Source organism: Malus domestica, chromosome 13, assembly GCF_042453785.1.
Source record: "Malus domestica chromosome 13, GDT2T_hap1".
NCBI lineage: Eukaryota > Viridiplantae > Streptophyta > Magnoliopsida > Rosales > Rosaceae > Malus > Malus domestica.
The window spans coordinates 711,544-727,654 of record NC_091673.1 but is presented as its reverse complement, the minus strand read 5'-3'; the positions used below and the strand labels follow the sequence as shown (position 1 = coordinate 727,654).

At 37.0% G+C, this 16,111-nt stretch overlaps 1 protein-coding gene across 1 annotated transcript; it reads right to left on the bottom strand.

The window, feature by feature from the left end:
- Window positions 1-11,588: 11,588 nt before the first annotated feature.
- LOC139190416 (exocyst complex component EXO70H1-like) lies at window positions 11,589-12,041 on the bottom strand. Its single transcript, XM_070810688.1, has one exon. It carries the CDS (start codon window positions 12,039-12,041, stop codon window positions 11,589-11,591), a length of 453 nt encoding a protein of 150 aa, XP_070666789.1.
- Window positions 12,042-16,111: the final 4,070 nt, after the last annotated feature.

Genomic DNA, 16,111 nt, shown 5'->3' with positions numbered 1-16,111 from the left:
ATATAGCTCAATTAGCGGAAGCGATGGCCCATGCCTTTCAGAATGCAATCCGTCCTCCTCCTCCTCCTCCTCCTCATAGAACACCCCTGGAGACTATGTATAATATGAAATTGGACCGTTTCATGGGTAATGAGGGCCATGAAGGGGCAGAAAAGTGGTTAGACCATATTGAAAAGACTTTCCATGTGATGCAGAGTCAAGGGAATCTTCCTGCTAATAGATGGGTGGAGACCACTACTTGGTTTTTAGGACAAGAGCCAGCAGCTGGGTTAATCAGACTAAGTTTATGTCGTCTGAGATGGCAGTTGACTGGGAAGTATTCAAATAGCATTTTATGAAAAGATTTGTTCCGCCGGAGTACATTGATCGTAAGAAGCAGGAGTTTACTCATCTGAAGCAAAATGATATGTTAGCGCATGAGTATTACAGGAAATTTACAGATTTATCTCGTTATGATCCTGATACAGCTGGTAATCAGGCAGAGATGCTTCGCCGTTTTAAGCTGGGAACTAAGAAGAAATGGCGGACTTTTACTAGTGCGCTTCCTTGCACCGATTATCATGAGTTTTCTGAGATTTTGGTTCGGATGGAGGATTTCGACAACCTTCCTAGTAACAGTGAGGATGATGAAGATAAGAATGATAATCAGAAGAAAGATGATAGAGGTAAAGGTATCTCCACTTAAGAACCCCGTAAGACACAGAATTTCAAGAAAAGTGGAGCGAGCTCGAGTTCTTCCATTGGAGGATTTATTGTCACAGGCCCGAGGAGAGGTGGAAGATTTGCTGGTGGACCCAGGTTTCAAAGATAAAGAGATTTTGGTGGTGTTGGTGGTTCTAGTGCTCCGTTGTGCCGCCGTTGTAATTTCAGACATCATGGAGAGTGTATGAGAAATGGTGGTGCTTGCTACACTTGTGGACAGATGGGACATAGGGCCGCCCAGTGTCCCCAGAGTCAGCAGAGATCTCAGCAGTCTACTATGCCACCTCCAGCGCCGATTCAGTAGAATTTTGGATCAGACAGTTATGGTCAGACGGGTCGTGGTAGTGCTTACCACTACCAGGGTGATACTGCTCCCTATGCTTCCGGACAATATCAGTATTCCCAGGATCCTTATTCTCAGACTGGGTATTCTCAAGACCCTGGAGGTTATACTTCTTATTCTTCCATCCCAGCTAGTGGATCTCAGTGGCATCAGGGAGGTCAGCCCCGACAAGGAGAGGTTGCTGCTAGCAGTGCAGGACCGCCTAGGCAGTCTAGTCAGTCAGGACATGGACGTACTTCTCAGGGGCGAGGTAACCAAGGCAACAAAGGTCGTGGTGGACGACAGTAAGCTCAGGGACGTGTTAATCACATCTCACTGCAAGATGGTCAGAATCATCCGGACTTGATTATGGGTACGTTAAATATCCTTGGTCATTTTGCTAGAGTTTTGATTTATTGTGGTGCTACACATTCTGTGATTTCTCATACGTTTGCTCAAATGACTCAACCTCACCCTACACCTCTAGGATTTGATTTAGAGTTGCTCATAGAGTGGACAAATGTTATGTTGATGGTGTTTATCCAGGGTGTCCAATGATGGTAGATGATGTAGTTATGCCAACTAATCTTATCCCGTTAGATATTGTGGATTTTGATGTGATTCTAGGGGCAGATTGGTTGCATTTTAATCTTGCCCATATAGATTGTTACGGGAAATCTGTTACTTTTCATCGTCTTGGATTACCAGAGGTTACTTTTGTGGGTGAAAGCAGTGGGGTGAAACATGGTGTTATTTCTGCCATAAGAGCAAAGAAGTTGTTATCGAAAGGTTGTCAAGGATACTTAGCACATGTGGTGTTAAATGATGTTGTTCCTAGCAGTGTGGAGGAAGTTGGAGTAGTCAGGCACTATCCTGATGTATTTCCAGACGATTTGCCTGGATTGCCGCCAGACAGAGATGTGGAGTTTTCTATCGATTTACTTCCAGGTACGGATCCTATATCTTTGACTCCATATAGAATGGCTCCAGCTGAATTAAGAGAGTTGAAAATTCAGTTACAGGAATTAACTGATAAAGGTTTCATTCAACCTAGTACTTCACCTTGGGGGGCTCTGGTGTTGTTTGTGAGAAAGAAATATGGAACTTTGAGATTATGTATTAATTACAGGCAATTGAACCAGGTAACGATTAAAAACCGTTATCCCTTGCCTCGTATCGATGATTTGTTTGATCAGCTTAAAGGTGCATGTGTGTTCTCTAAGATTAATTTGAGATCTGGTTATTATCAGTTGAAGATTAAAGAAGATGGTGTACCTAAGACAGCTTTCAAGACCCGTTATGGACATTATGAGTTTTTGGTGATGCCATTTGGATTGACTAACGCACCTGCAGCTTTCACGAGGCTAATGAATGAGGTATTCCAGTAATATCTTGATAGATTTGTCATTGTTTTTATCGATGATATTCTGGTATACTCTAAGTCTAAAGCAGATCATATTCGACATCTTAACTTGGTATTAAGGAAATTGAGGGAGCATCAGTTGTATGCCAAGTTCAGTAAATGTCAGTTTTGGTTGAATGAAGTGGCATTTTTGGGGCATGTAGTATCGGTACAAGGAATTCAAGTAGATCCTTAAAAGATAGCAGTAGTGGAGAATTGGGAACAACCACGATCCGTCACTGAGGTACGGAGTTTTCTAGGTTTAACAGGTTATTATCGACGGTTTGTTCAAGATTTTTCTATGATTGCTTCGCCACTAACGAAGTTAACCAGGAAGGATGTTAAGTTTGATTAGGATGAGAATTGTGAGCAAAGTTTCCAGCAGTTGAAATATTACCTCACTCATGCTCCAGTATTGGTACTTCCTGATGATAGCGGTAACTTTGAGATTTACAATGATGCTTCTTTGAATGGTTTGGGATGTGTTTTAATGTAGCATAATAGAGTGATTGCCTATGCTTCGCGACAGTTGAAGATTCATGAAAGGAATTATTCTACTCACGATCTTGAGTTGGTAGCCATTGTTTTTGCTTTAAAAATTTGGAGGCATTACCTTTATGGTGAGAAGTGTAAGATCTTCACAGATCATAAGAGTCTTCAGTATCTTTTCACTCAGCATGATCTTAATCTTCGTCAACGAAGGTGGATGGAGTTACTAAGTGATTATGACTGCACTGTTGAGTATCATCCGGGTCGTGCAAATGTGGTAGCTGATGCACTGAGTAGGAAACCTCAAGGTCGACTCAATGTTTTGTATGCTTGTCGTGTTCCTCTTCTTGCAGATTTGAGAGCTGCTGGAGTAAGGTTGGAGTTAGAGGAACGAAAAGAAGCTTTTCTTGCTAGTTTCCAAGTCAGACCAGTTTTGGTTGATCGTGTACTTGAAGCTCAAATGGTTGATGAAGAGATCCAAGAAATGATCCAATTGAGAACTGAAGGGAAAAAGAAAGACCTTAGGATTCGAGAATCATATGGCATGCTTATGCAGGAGAGCAGAATGTATGTGCCGAATAATAAGGAATTAAAGAAGGAAATTTTGGATGAAGCACATTGTTCAGCTTATGCGATGCATCCAAGAGGGACTAAGATGTACCATACCATTCGACCATTTTATTATTGGCCGGGTATGAAGAGGGAGATTGCTGAATATGTAAGTAGGTGTATTATTTGTCAGCAAGTCAAAGCTGAAAGAAAGAAGCCTTTTGGTCGGATGCAACCACTTCCCATTCCTCAGTGGAAATGGGAAAATATAACTATGGATTTCGTGTATAAGCTTCCGCGTACACGAAATGGATTTGATGGTGTTTGGGTGATTGTAGATCGGCTTACTAAGTCAGCACACTTCATTCCAGTGAGGGAAAAGTATCATCTGAATAAATTGGCTAAGTTGTTCATCACGAAGATTGTGAAGTATCATGGAGTTCCAGTGAATATTATATCTAATCGAGATCCAAGATTTACTTTTAAGTTTTTGATAGCTTTTCAGGAAGCTCTTGGTACGAAATTGCTTTACAGCACTGCTTATCATCCTCAAACCGATGGTCAATCAGAGAGGACTATTCAGACGTTGGAGGATATGTTGAGATCTTCAGTATTATAGTTTGGTGACTCTTGGCATGATCGCCTAGACTTGATGGAATATGCCTACAATAATAGTTTTCATTTGAGCATTGGTATGTCACCATTTGAGGCACTTTATAGTAGAACTTGTCGTACGCCATTGTGTTGGTCAGAGGTTGGCGAAAGAGTGCTTGAGGGCCCAGAGATTGTGGATGAGACTACTCAAAATGTTCAGGTGATTAAGTCTAACCTGAAAGCGGCCTAGGATCGACAAAAGAGTTTAGCAGATAGACATGCTACTGATTGAGTTTAAGATGTGGGTAATTTGGTATTCTTGAAATTGTCACCTTGGAGAGGTGTAGTACGGTTTGGAAAGAGAGGCAAACTAAGTCCTAGGTACATAGGACCTTATGAGATCACTGAGAGGATTGGTGAAGTTGCTTACAGATTGGAGTTGCCTCCGGAGCTATCTAAAGTACATAATGTGTTTCATGTCTCGATGCTTCGACATTATGTTTCAGATCCTTCACATGTGATTCCTCCTCAACCTTTGGAGATTAATCCAGATTTGACATATGAGGAAGAACCAGTGACTATCTTGGATTGGAAAGACAAGGTTATAAGAAATAAGACAGTGAGCTTGGTAAAAGTATTGTGGAGGAACCACTCAGTGGAAGAAACTACTTGGGAGATAGAAGATCAAATGAGAGAGATGTATTCGAGGTTGTTTTATGAGTATTAAGTGGTTGATTGGTTGTATGAATTTCGAGGACAAAATTCTATAAGGGGGGAAGATTGTCACAGCCCGTCCCGGGATTTTATTTATCGAGGACGTGAAATGACGGGATTGCCCTTAGCAGTTACTAAGGTATGTGTGTGTGACATATTATTGGACTAAATACATATATTCCTAAACTTTTGGAAAAATAATTTAAGTTGGATTAAAGTTGGTATGTATGTTTTGTGTGGTTAGGGATTTTAAGAATTGAATTGTGACTTGTTTTTTTGTGGACCACACACACACACACACGGGACAACCCTCTCCTTCCTCGTGCTCTCTCTCTCTTCTCCATTTCAGTCTCTCTCTCTCCCTCTCGAAATTGTACGGACAAAGCACCAAACCCTCGAACCTTCACAGATCGACGCCAAAAAGGTAAGATTCTTCATCCTTTCAACCTCTTGAGTCGTTTGGTACTAGTTTTACATCGGAAAACCTTAGAAATCACGTTGAAAACCCGAGGTCCGATTTGAGTACTGTTCATGCATTCGTGATGTGTTGATTTTCAGGGAATTCTAAGCTTATAGTGAGCTTAGTGAGGTCCTAAGGAAGCTCGGAGTGCTTAGTTTGAAGGTTTTGGACGTCGGGATCGTTAAGTTTGAAGTTGGCCGGTTTTCTTGGAATTTCTCCAATGAGATTTCGTAGTTTTTAGAGCCTTAAAGTAGTGTAATGTGATTCTACATGCTTAGGGCTTCATTTTGATATAAAATACGTGAAAAATGGTTGAGAAATGACGGAGAACAAGGAGATTGAAAAATCTCCAGTTTTCCGACGACCGGCGAACCAGTTCGACGATTGGAGGTTAGGGGTGATGCGCGTGGGGGCGCGTGGACCCATGCCCATCCTGGCGCGTGGGGGTGCGTGCGGCCTCAGAATTTTTTTTCTAAAAATATGCCCACGTCGAATAGGTCGTTGTGGTATATTCATATACCCAAATTGAGCACCGTATGAGAAGTTATTATGAATTGTCGGTTATGTGCTTTAAATAACGTTGTTTTAGTTGTTTCACATATAGGTGATACCTATCCCGAGGACGAGCCCATCCAGGGACGTCACAGGGGTTACAACCCTTCGACTTATCAGTGAGTGGGCAGTTATTTTCTGTATTTACCTATATACTATTGATTTTCCCAGAAATTGAATTTATATGAAAGTATGTTTTAAAATGCCATGCATGCATATTGTGAATTATATGAATTGATAATTGATGCATATATATATATGTGAATTTGTGCTGTGGACGCACAAGTGAGTATCAGGTGAGTTTTATGTTATTCATATGAATCATTGATGATGTGAATTGTGTTGAAAGCTCATAACATGCACCCCTGGTGTTAGTGCTTATAGTATTCACCACACCGCATGCTCACCTTGGATCCCTGTAGGTGCATGTCGTACAGACCATGAGAGGGTTCCGACATGCTAGTCGTATAGATCACTAGAGGTGGTTCCGACTGGTAGGTGACCTTAGATTATGCTGCAGATGATTGATGAGAGAAGCACTAGAGCGTATTATTTCACCATTCTTGTCATACAGACTACTTCAGGTAGTTTCGACTTATGTGCGGAGTAGCGCCGTACAGGTCACCGTGGTGACTCCGGCTGGGTTGGATATTGAGCTATAGAATTAATCGTACAGGACCAACTGCAGGGTCTCCGGTTGATTCATTATGTCACCTGTTATATTGATGCATCCATATTCTGTCATTGACATTTATAGCATGGCATACTTGCTGGATTTTGATAAAGATTAATGTTTTGAGAGATTTGAACAAATATTATGCTATTATGTTATTTTCTGGGAAAGTATACAGGTTTTACAGTGAGGGGTTAGAAATGTTTTACATGAAATGTTTTGGAAAACTTTGGTTTTACTGACCCACTCAATTTTGTTTTGCGCCCTCCAGGTTCTAGTTAGCAGTTGGTGGCTCACGAGGTTTTCTTCGGCGTTCTGACAGACTTCCTGCATGTAGGACTCACCTGCGGGTGTTGTAATTTAATTATTGTCCTACTTGACTGCACCTAGTATTTATGCTCTGAAATTGTGTACTGCATACTTAAACTCACTCTTGCATGCTAGTTGGATATTATTGCTAGTAGTTGGTTTTTTTTCCTTCGTATTTCTCATATCTTTTGCTTCCGCATCACACTTTTGGTTATGTCATGCTCACGTGACGGCCAGCACGCCTTGATTCTAGGATCGGAGTGTGTCATACCAGCACAATAACTGAATTAATCACGTAAGTACCAAATTTGCCCTACGCAGTTTAAGATTAGAACTCAAGTTTTAGGTCATTGGAACTTGTATATTTTATTTCTCTATATATCAGAAGAAGCTATGTGTTTTACTACTAGAGATCAACACAATGTGTGTGAGACAGACCATGGTCCCCTAAGATTGAATAATGGACCTAATTGGACCTTGATGATAAAATGGTCAGAAATTAAAATCGCTTTTGCTTAATAATTAATTAATATGTTTAGTATCCTTTACTTTTATTTTATATTTAACAAATGCAGTCCTTTTAAACGAAAGGTGTAGTTTCTTGGCCTTTGCATATAGGTCAGTGAACATGGTCTAGTTGGTGGGTGTTTTTATTGAGTGGCAATCTGCATCACTTTACATCAAGTTCCACTTGAGAATTTTTTCCACCTTTATAATTTCGTTCTCTACCACCATTAAGGGCCATTGGCTGCCAAAGGAAGGAAGCATCTTTTAAATTTCTTCATTAGACAATGTCACGCGAAGAATACATGGCCATATATTTGATCCGTATTTGCTTTTATATATAGTATAAATTAATATGTTCTTGTTAGGTAGCTCTAGCTTCAATATCATCCACCCAATGTATCTAATATTTCTAATCTCTAGGCTTGGAGTGGAAAGTTTGATTATAGGTGGGGACTGGATACATATCATAGGTTAGACGGTGTTATACATTTAAATTATTACTTAATTTGATTCCTATTTAGACAATAATGACATTGAAAAGTTCATATTCTTTTATATAATTAACTAGTATATGCCTACACTATTGCCACAATCATTTTTTTGGTGGTTTTTGCCAATGGATTGGTTATTGGTGTATAGTTTGCATATCAGCTGGGTTGGCATTGTCTTTAGTTGGAAAGTTACAGCTCTAGTGTTATTTCTGGTCTTCAATTGTCTGATTTTGATCCTCCTTGGCCTCTTCTTACACAATGGTCCATTTGTTTGGACTGTATTCGGAAAATGACTTTCTACGCATCTCACATATATTGGGAACAAAATTTTGTTGCAGATAATTTAGCTAACATGGGCTTGTCTTCTCCAACTTTAACTTGGCATGATTCTCATTTGCCGGTGGCTCGTGCTGCATTGTTTTCGGACTATGTTGGCTTGCCTGGCTACCGCTTCTCAAATTAATGTGAATTTGGGCATCCAGGTTTAGACCTTTAGGTTTAGTTTTAAAGGAGTAAGGTTTCATGTCCTCCCCCTCTTTTCTTTGTATCTTTCTTTTTCTTTTTTTTTTCTAGAAGGGTAAGGTTTACGTTCCCCCCTTCGTTTTCGTGTATTAGTTTTATTATCCCTATTTTACGAGGGGTAAGATTTATGTCCCCCCCCTTGTGTATTGTTTTCATTATCCCTGTTTGACGAGGGGTAATGTTTATGTCCCCTCCCCTTCTTTTTCGTGTATTGTTTTTATTATCCCTGTTTTATGAGGGGTAAGGTTTATGTCCCCCCTGACTAGGTGTAACTTCTTTTTTCGTTATCAATAAAATTTCCCTCGCACCGTCGAGATTTCCTGTTTCCTATAAAAATAAACTAGTATATGCTGCACACAAAATGTGTGTGGAACATATTATTTTTGTTTTTAAAATTGAAGGAGAGAGGAAGAGAGTGAGAGAGAATGTGGGAGTGGGGAGGGAGGGAGAGAGGTTTATTTTTTACTTTTTATTTATTTTTTAAAATTAGAGAGGTTAAAGTCACATGTAGTGAGACTTAAACAAAAAAAGGCAAAATTTTGTCTCATGAAATTATGTTACTACCTTTACCTATTTTGTTGTGATAAAAGACTAAATAGTATTTTCATCATCTTTTGGTTGACAAAGAGAGTTCTATTAATATGTAGTTTAGATTTAGATAACTAGTATTGTAACGTCAATTGGTTTATGAGAAATGATAAGATGACTATGTAAAAAATGAGACTCTCCATGGATTTTCTGCCACCTCATGTTTTAACACAATGTTTTATAATGCTAGCATATGTAGTAATGTTAATTTATGAGGTGGCATATAGTCCATAGATAGTCCCACTTTGAAAGAGTTTCCTTAGCATTTCTCTTGCATTATATATAATTCATAAAGAAACGATATATGGATATAAATTCTAGCCATCTAAATGAGGATGATAACCATCGAACCATGTCAAATTAGCTTTGTTTATTACCATCTTTCTGGTAAAACGATATGCTCAAGAGAGCATTTCTCCATGTATCTGCATATAACAACTTGTTTACGTCTTTAAACATCTATATCAACACCGATGAAACAAATAGACGACTAAGGGGTGGTTTGGGAGTGAGGTGCTTAAAAAATAAGCACCAATGAAAAAAAGCTGTAAGGGTTTTAGGTGTTTGGTAAACTGAAAAAAAAAGCTTATTTTGGAAGCTGCTGTGAGAATAAGCTGAAATCAAAGGAAAAAGCTGAAGCTGCTATTTGCAGCTTTGGAAAACTTGTTTTTTTTTTCAAAGCACACAGAGCTACATTGCTCTTTTAATGAAAAGACCCACTATCAGACTGCTTTTTTTTCCAAAAGCACTTTTACAAAAAAGTTTACCAAACACTCTGCTGATTTATTTCACAGCCGCTTATTCTCACAGCACAGCCGCTTATTTTCACAGCAGCTTTTTTTCAAAGCACAGCAATACCAAACCAGCCCTAAATTGTAGCTGCATTATTTATGTAAAAATGTGACCAAGGATGAAGTTAGAAACTTTTCTTTAGTAAGGGCGACCTTAACCTCTAGTTATACTTGAGAAAAAAAAAATCTTGATAGGAAAATTTCTTCTATAATATCATTGTTTTTTTCTTTCTTCTCAAATTTCATTTAGCCAACTTGTATACATTTTTTTTCACAATGACAGCTTATTGTACATATTACTAAAAATTCAACTAATCAATTAAAGTACTTAAATACGATAAAATCAAGTTCTATAAGCATCATGATTTTTTTACTCTCACTAGTAAAAAAAAATCCTTGTGCGACGAAACACACATCGTCACGTATAGCCACTTTGCGTGACCAAATTTTAAAATTCATGCACAAAGTCTTCATGAAAATAAAAATAAAATTATTTTTTTAAAAACTTTGTGGTATAAAATCCAAATATTTCGTCGCCTAAATCAATTTATTTTCTTTTTTTATTTAATTTTATATTATAAATTTTCAAATATAGTTATTTTCATTTTTTTTAACTTTGATCGACGAATATCAATATTTCGTCGCCTAAACCCTATTTATTTGTTTTTTATTTAATTTTATATTTTATATTGTTAAACTAAAATATTTTCTTTGTGCGACGAGTTAACATTTGGTTGCCTAAACCCTATTTATTTCATTTTATTTATATTTAAATTGTAAAATAAAATTTTTATTATTATTTATAATTGTTTTAATTTTAAATTTTGCGCAACGAACATATATTTCGTCGAGCAAAATCTTTAAATTTGGGTGGGCGCCAAAAATGGGACGCGGGAATTTTTTTTAAGACTTTACACAACGAATCTTTCGACACGCAAAACTTTGCGCGACCAAAACCCTAAAAATTTAGGTGGCCGCCAAAAATGGGACATTGGAAATTTTTTTTTAAGACTTTGCGCGACCAATATTTTGTTGCGCAAAGTGATACGGTTTTTAAAACCAAAATAACTCCTCCACAATTTTCTCAATGTCTTTCTCTATTCTCTTACCTCTCATCTTCTTCCCTCTCCTCAAATCCGGCCCCCTCTCTCACTCACTCTCTCATTCTCTCTTCTCTATCTCTCACTCTCTCTTCTCTATCTCTCACTCTCTCATTCTCTCTTCTCTATCTCTCACTCTCTCATCTTTCTCTCACTATCTCCTCTAACTCTCTCACACTCACTCCTCTCTCTCATTCTTACTCACTCTCAATCTTGCCAAAAGGTATTTTCTTCCCAATTTTTAATTTTTTTTCATTAATATGTGTTTTTGGAGTTAATTACTTGGATTTGGTGTGGGGTGGAGTTTGAAGTATGCCATTTTTAGGGGGGATTATGCCCATTTTTGGCATTATTTTATGTTGTTTTTTGGTTATTTGACCATGTTTGTTTTGTTCGTAGGGAATCGTTGAGACTTTGACGGCCAAAGTTGAGAATTAGGACGCTATCGAACCATATCCCCCGCCACTACCACCACATTAGACTTGTATTATGATTTTATTATTGTACTTTGTTAATTTATGTGTACATTTTTAATATAATATATAGGGTAAATTACATAAAACTACCTCAACTATTGGGCCAGTCACAATTTCATACTTCATCTTTAAAACATTTCAATGTCATACATCATCTTACGAATTTGTTACAATTTCATACATTCCGTCAATTTGTCTGTCAATTCATCCATTAAACAGTGACATGACTTGAGACTGGGCATACTTTCTATTAAAAATTAATTATATAATAAAAACTAAAAAAATAAAATCATTTAATAATTTTTTTTGCATAGGGGACCCACCCCTTATCCCCTCACCCTTCTGCCTCACTTCCATCTTCCCCCAACCCAAAACCAAAACCACCCCAAACCTGTTTTTGCATGGTTTTGGATCGAGAGGTTCTGGAGTATGACGTCCTTGTAGTGCTTGGCCTTGTCGTTGAGCTTGCAGAGAAGGACGAGTACGAGCCACGCCATATGGGTGGAGATAGCCGATGCAGGAGATTCGTCGGAGACGGGGTTGTCGAAGTATGATTCTGGATGGGATGATTTCGCCGACGAAGGCCAGTCAGTGATAATGTCAACAAGGACGTTGCTGTAATCAGTGAGGAGCGAGAGGTAATTCATCATGTTAAGAGTCAGATCGTGGATCCAGTCACCGGCAGGGACGGATTTTGATGAGTTTTTCTGGACCATGGACTCGAAATCGGAGAGCATAGATAACACTGATTCGCTGAGTTTGATGAGCGAGTTGAGCGCCTGAGAATGGAGGGCAGCCATGGATTCAAAGCAAAAGATGGATTCGATCTCCAGCCAGTTCTCGGAGATCGCAGTTTACATGTCGAGGAGGTGGAAGATCTCGAGAGACGGCGAGTTCTTCTTGTTCTTCACCGCCACCAGAAGCAGGAAGCCGAAAAGCAAAGTTGTCGCCTCGCGATAAATGTCCATGAAGCAGGACTTGCGAATCGAGGCAAAGGATGAGAACACGTGGTCATATAGGATTCGTTCGCCATTGAAGAGCGTGGAGATCGAGATATTCACCGCGTTTAACCAGCTTTTGTTTCTCAGATCCAGAACTTTTCTGGATTTGGTATTGGGTTGGGGAAGACGGGAGCGAGGAAGAAGAGTGAGCGGGATAAAGAGTGGGTCCCCATGCAAAATAAATGATTTTATTTTTTTTAGTTTTTAATATTTAATTAATTTTTAATAAAGAGTGGGCCCGGTTTCAAGCCACATCACTATTTAACGAAAGAATTGACAGATAAACTGATGGAATGAATGAAATTGTAACAAATTCGTAAGATGAGGTATGACATTGAAATATTTTAAAGATAGGGTATGACACTATGACTCGCTCAATAGTTTAGGTAGTTTTATGTAATTTACCCTAATGTATATTATGGATAATTTGATCACTATTTTTCATATGTAGTTTTATTTGGAATATGTCAATTTAAATTAAAGTAATTAAAAAAATAAAGATACAATTCATTTAAATTAAAAAAGTAAAATAATCTTATGCTACCAAATATTTCATCACGCAAATAATTATAATTAAATTAAAATAAGAGAAATAATAAAACAAAAATAAAATACCTTGCGCAACAAAATATTTCGTCTCGCAAACAGTTAATTTCGTCGCGCAAAATATTAAATTAATTTAATTAAATAAAAAAAAATTTAATCCTTAAATAAGATGAAGTTTAGAAAAATGTCTTATACAAGATTAAAAATTGATTTTATTCCCTAGACTCTATTTAATGACAGCATATTAAATGTCTTTCTTTATTATTTATAATTTTATGAAAATATTATAAATTTTAATTCTCATTATGGTAAGTATCTTGTATAAGAAAATTTTTTGTAAAGATTTTTTGGTACTCATGTTTTTACATATTTTCTTGTGTGCCACTAATTCATTACAATATATTTAGGTACAAACATTTCGATACACTAGGTTAGTATAATATGTTTAGGTACGGACATTTCAGTACACTAATTTATTATAATATATTTAGGTACCAACATTTTGGTACACTAGTTTAGTATCATATATTTTGGTACGGACATTTCGGTACACTAATTTAGTAAAATATATTATGATACGAACATTTAGGTACACTAATTAGATGAAGTAAAATAAATATAATGAATTAAAATGTGTATACTAATAAATAATTTTAATTTTAATGTAATAACATTAAATAAGATATCTATTAAATATTAAAACAAAAATATAATATAAATTTGAATTAAGTACACATAAGAGGACTAAAATCAATATCCAATCTAACACCAGGTTTTTATTGAATATTAATCTTCTTCAAGGATTAAAGTTCAAAAACCCCAAAAGTAAAAAACCAAAAACTTTGCGCGACGAAATATTTCGTTGCGCAAACCCTATCGTAACGAGCAGTGGCGAAGCTACGTGAGGGCGAGGAGTGGCGGCCGCCACTCCCCTCGCCGGAAAACACGCCTAGGAACGTTGGTTCAGCCCCTCCGCTCTCGTCGGAATTGATGACACAGGGAAGGGAGGAAGAAGCGGCGCCAAGTTGGGACCAACGAATGAGCAGGTGCGTAACTGCTGCCATGGTGAAAGAGAAGGTTGGGTATGAGTGGGCAGGATTCAGTTCGACGGAGGAGAGAGATTGACTGAGAAATTCGGGTTGGATTTGATGCAACGGGATCTGCGGCATGAGCACAGGAGGAGAGAGGAGAGAGATTGATTGTTTGGTTACAGGAGCAATCTTAAAGTTGGGTGTTTGGTTATAGGTATAGAGGGAACTTTAAATGACACAAGATTTTATGTGATTGGGCCACATGTAATTTCAGTATATTGGGTCCTTCCCAGTAAGGACCCAAGTATTATCCCTCTTAAAATATTGTGGTTTATTAACCCATTTCTTTCCTCTCTTTTTTTTTTTTTTAAATTCTTGTATGTATTTTTATTTTCTCTTAAACTTTAACATTATTTATAAATATTGTATTACTATTTAAAAACAATGTAAATATTGTTTAATGCTTATTTTATGATAATTTAAATCCATCTAGGCTCTTGCCTAGATCTTGCCTGGGCACCTAGCTGCTAGGTCCCAGTTCGCTATTTGACTAGCGCCTAATATTTTTGAGGATATAATGCTAACCAATTTAAGCTTCTTACATTGGCTTTGATATTATTGTTTACAACTGCTTTGGTGGAGAGACTATTTTCTACTATGAATATTGACTCAAAACTTTGCACTCTCCAATGTGAAAGCAACCGCTTCGATTGAATCTTGCACTCTTTTGAATTTCGCCCCTCCCCTCCTCAAATCCTAACTTCGCCACTGGTAACGAGCTTTGTGCAACCAATCATGCGTGACAAAAATTTCGTCTTGCAAGGTTTTGAGCGACGAAATCATATTTTGTCGCGCAAAGTGTTTTTTATAGTAGTGTCTACACAAAACTTCAGTTAGAACAACTACGTGGACTTTAGCTGTCTCTATCCTTGAATGCAACCAGAGTCTTTTATCTTCAAAATTATAAATAGAGCCAATTACAAAATCAATATCTAGTGGATATTTTTTTTTGCAGTGAGCCATCTCTAACTTTGGATCCTCTTTGTTCTATCTATTTCACACAAACCAAGTGTCATATCAAAGCTATCCCTCCATGTCCCTGAAATCTCTCACGATATTTTGTTATTAGTCGTTGCACTTGCAGATATGCACACAAATTATGAGATTAAGTATTGCTAACTTTCCTTCCAATGGTTTTTTGTGAAACGACACAAACTATGGGAATAATGATTATTTTTTGCCTCCGAAAATTCCAACACACCAACATATAGATTCCTTGGAATTTTCATACATGTACCAACATACAAAGAAAAAAGGAAAGAAAAAGAAATACAAACTAATTAAAGTGAACATGCATGCACTAGGTTTCCTCCATATTCATCTTGAACTTGCTCAATTGTTTCATCTGACGTTAATTTATTTGGAATAGATTGACTTCACTACTTTCAGGCCAATGATCAAGATTTCATGCGCATATTTTTCCAATGGTAATCTGCTCGGTACCTCCCCTAAAAAAAACCTGCACGCAATTAAATATTTCATTTTGATTTAGTGGAGCAAGAAAGTTGGCTAACTTTGTGGTGAATATATAAAACCTTGGTGGCTTTAGACCTGATGGCAAAACCAACCAAACAAAAATGGCCACTTATATTAGGAATAAGGAAAAATTTAAAAAGGTGCCTTACGAGAAAATCCATATAATTAATTAGCAGCGTATGGTTAGGACTGTGCACTGTTGGTGATGGAAGTTGAGCTAAGCTACCTATAGATTGAACCATTATAGATTATCATTTCAGAAATTGTTGGATTATATGTTCAAAATTCTTTTGTGTCTTGGATTCGAAATTTTTTTTATCTAAATTATTATAATAATTTCGAACCTTACACCATCTTCTAAATAAAATAAAGGACACTTTAGATGCGGTCCCTAGCTATCAATATTCTTTGATTGAAACCTTGTTAGTTTTTAGTTTTTGATTGAGGTCCCTGACATTAATGTAATAATGTAAGTTACTATATTTTTTTAATTAAAAATTAAAAATTAAAAATTGAAATTTGTAATTGTTTATATTAATGAGATTTTAAATAAAACCTATAATTTATGGGATTAAAAATAATAAAATATAAATTATACTCTCTATTATATTGTGTGTGTGTGTGTGTGTACATATATGTCTGGGTACATTAACCAAAATTAACAAAAAAAGTTATTGTACCAAAACATGGATACATTCTCAAATCAATGAAAAAGAATGTACCCATATAAGTTTAAACATGGAGTAAAAAATTTGA

What these genes read in the sequence shown, in the direction of transcription:
- LOC139190416 (XM_070810688.1), bottom strand. Translation starts at nt 12,041, where the DNA reads ATGGCTGCCCTCCATTCTCAGGCGCTCAACTCGCTCATCAAACTCAGC.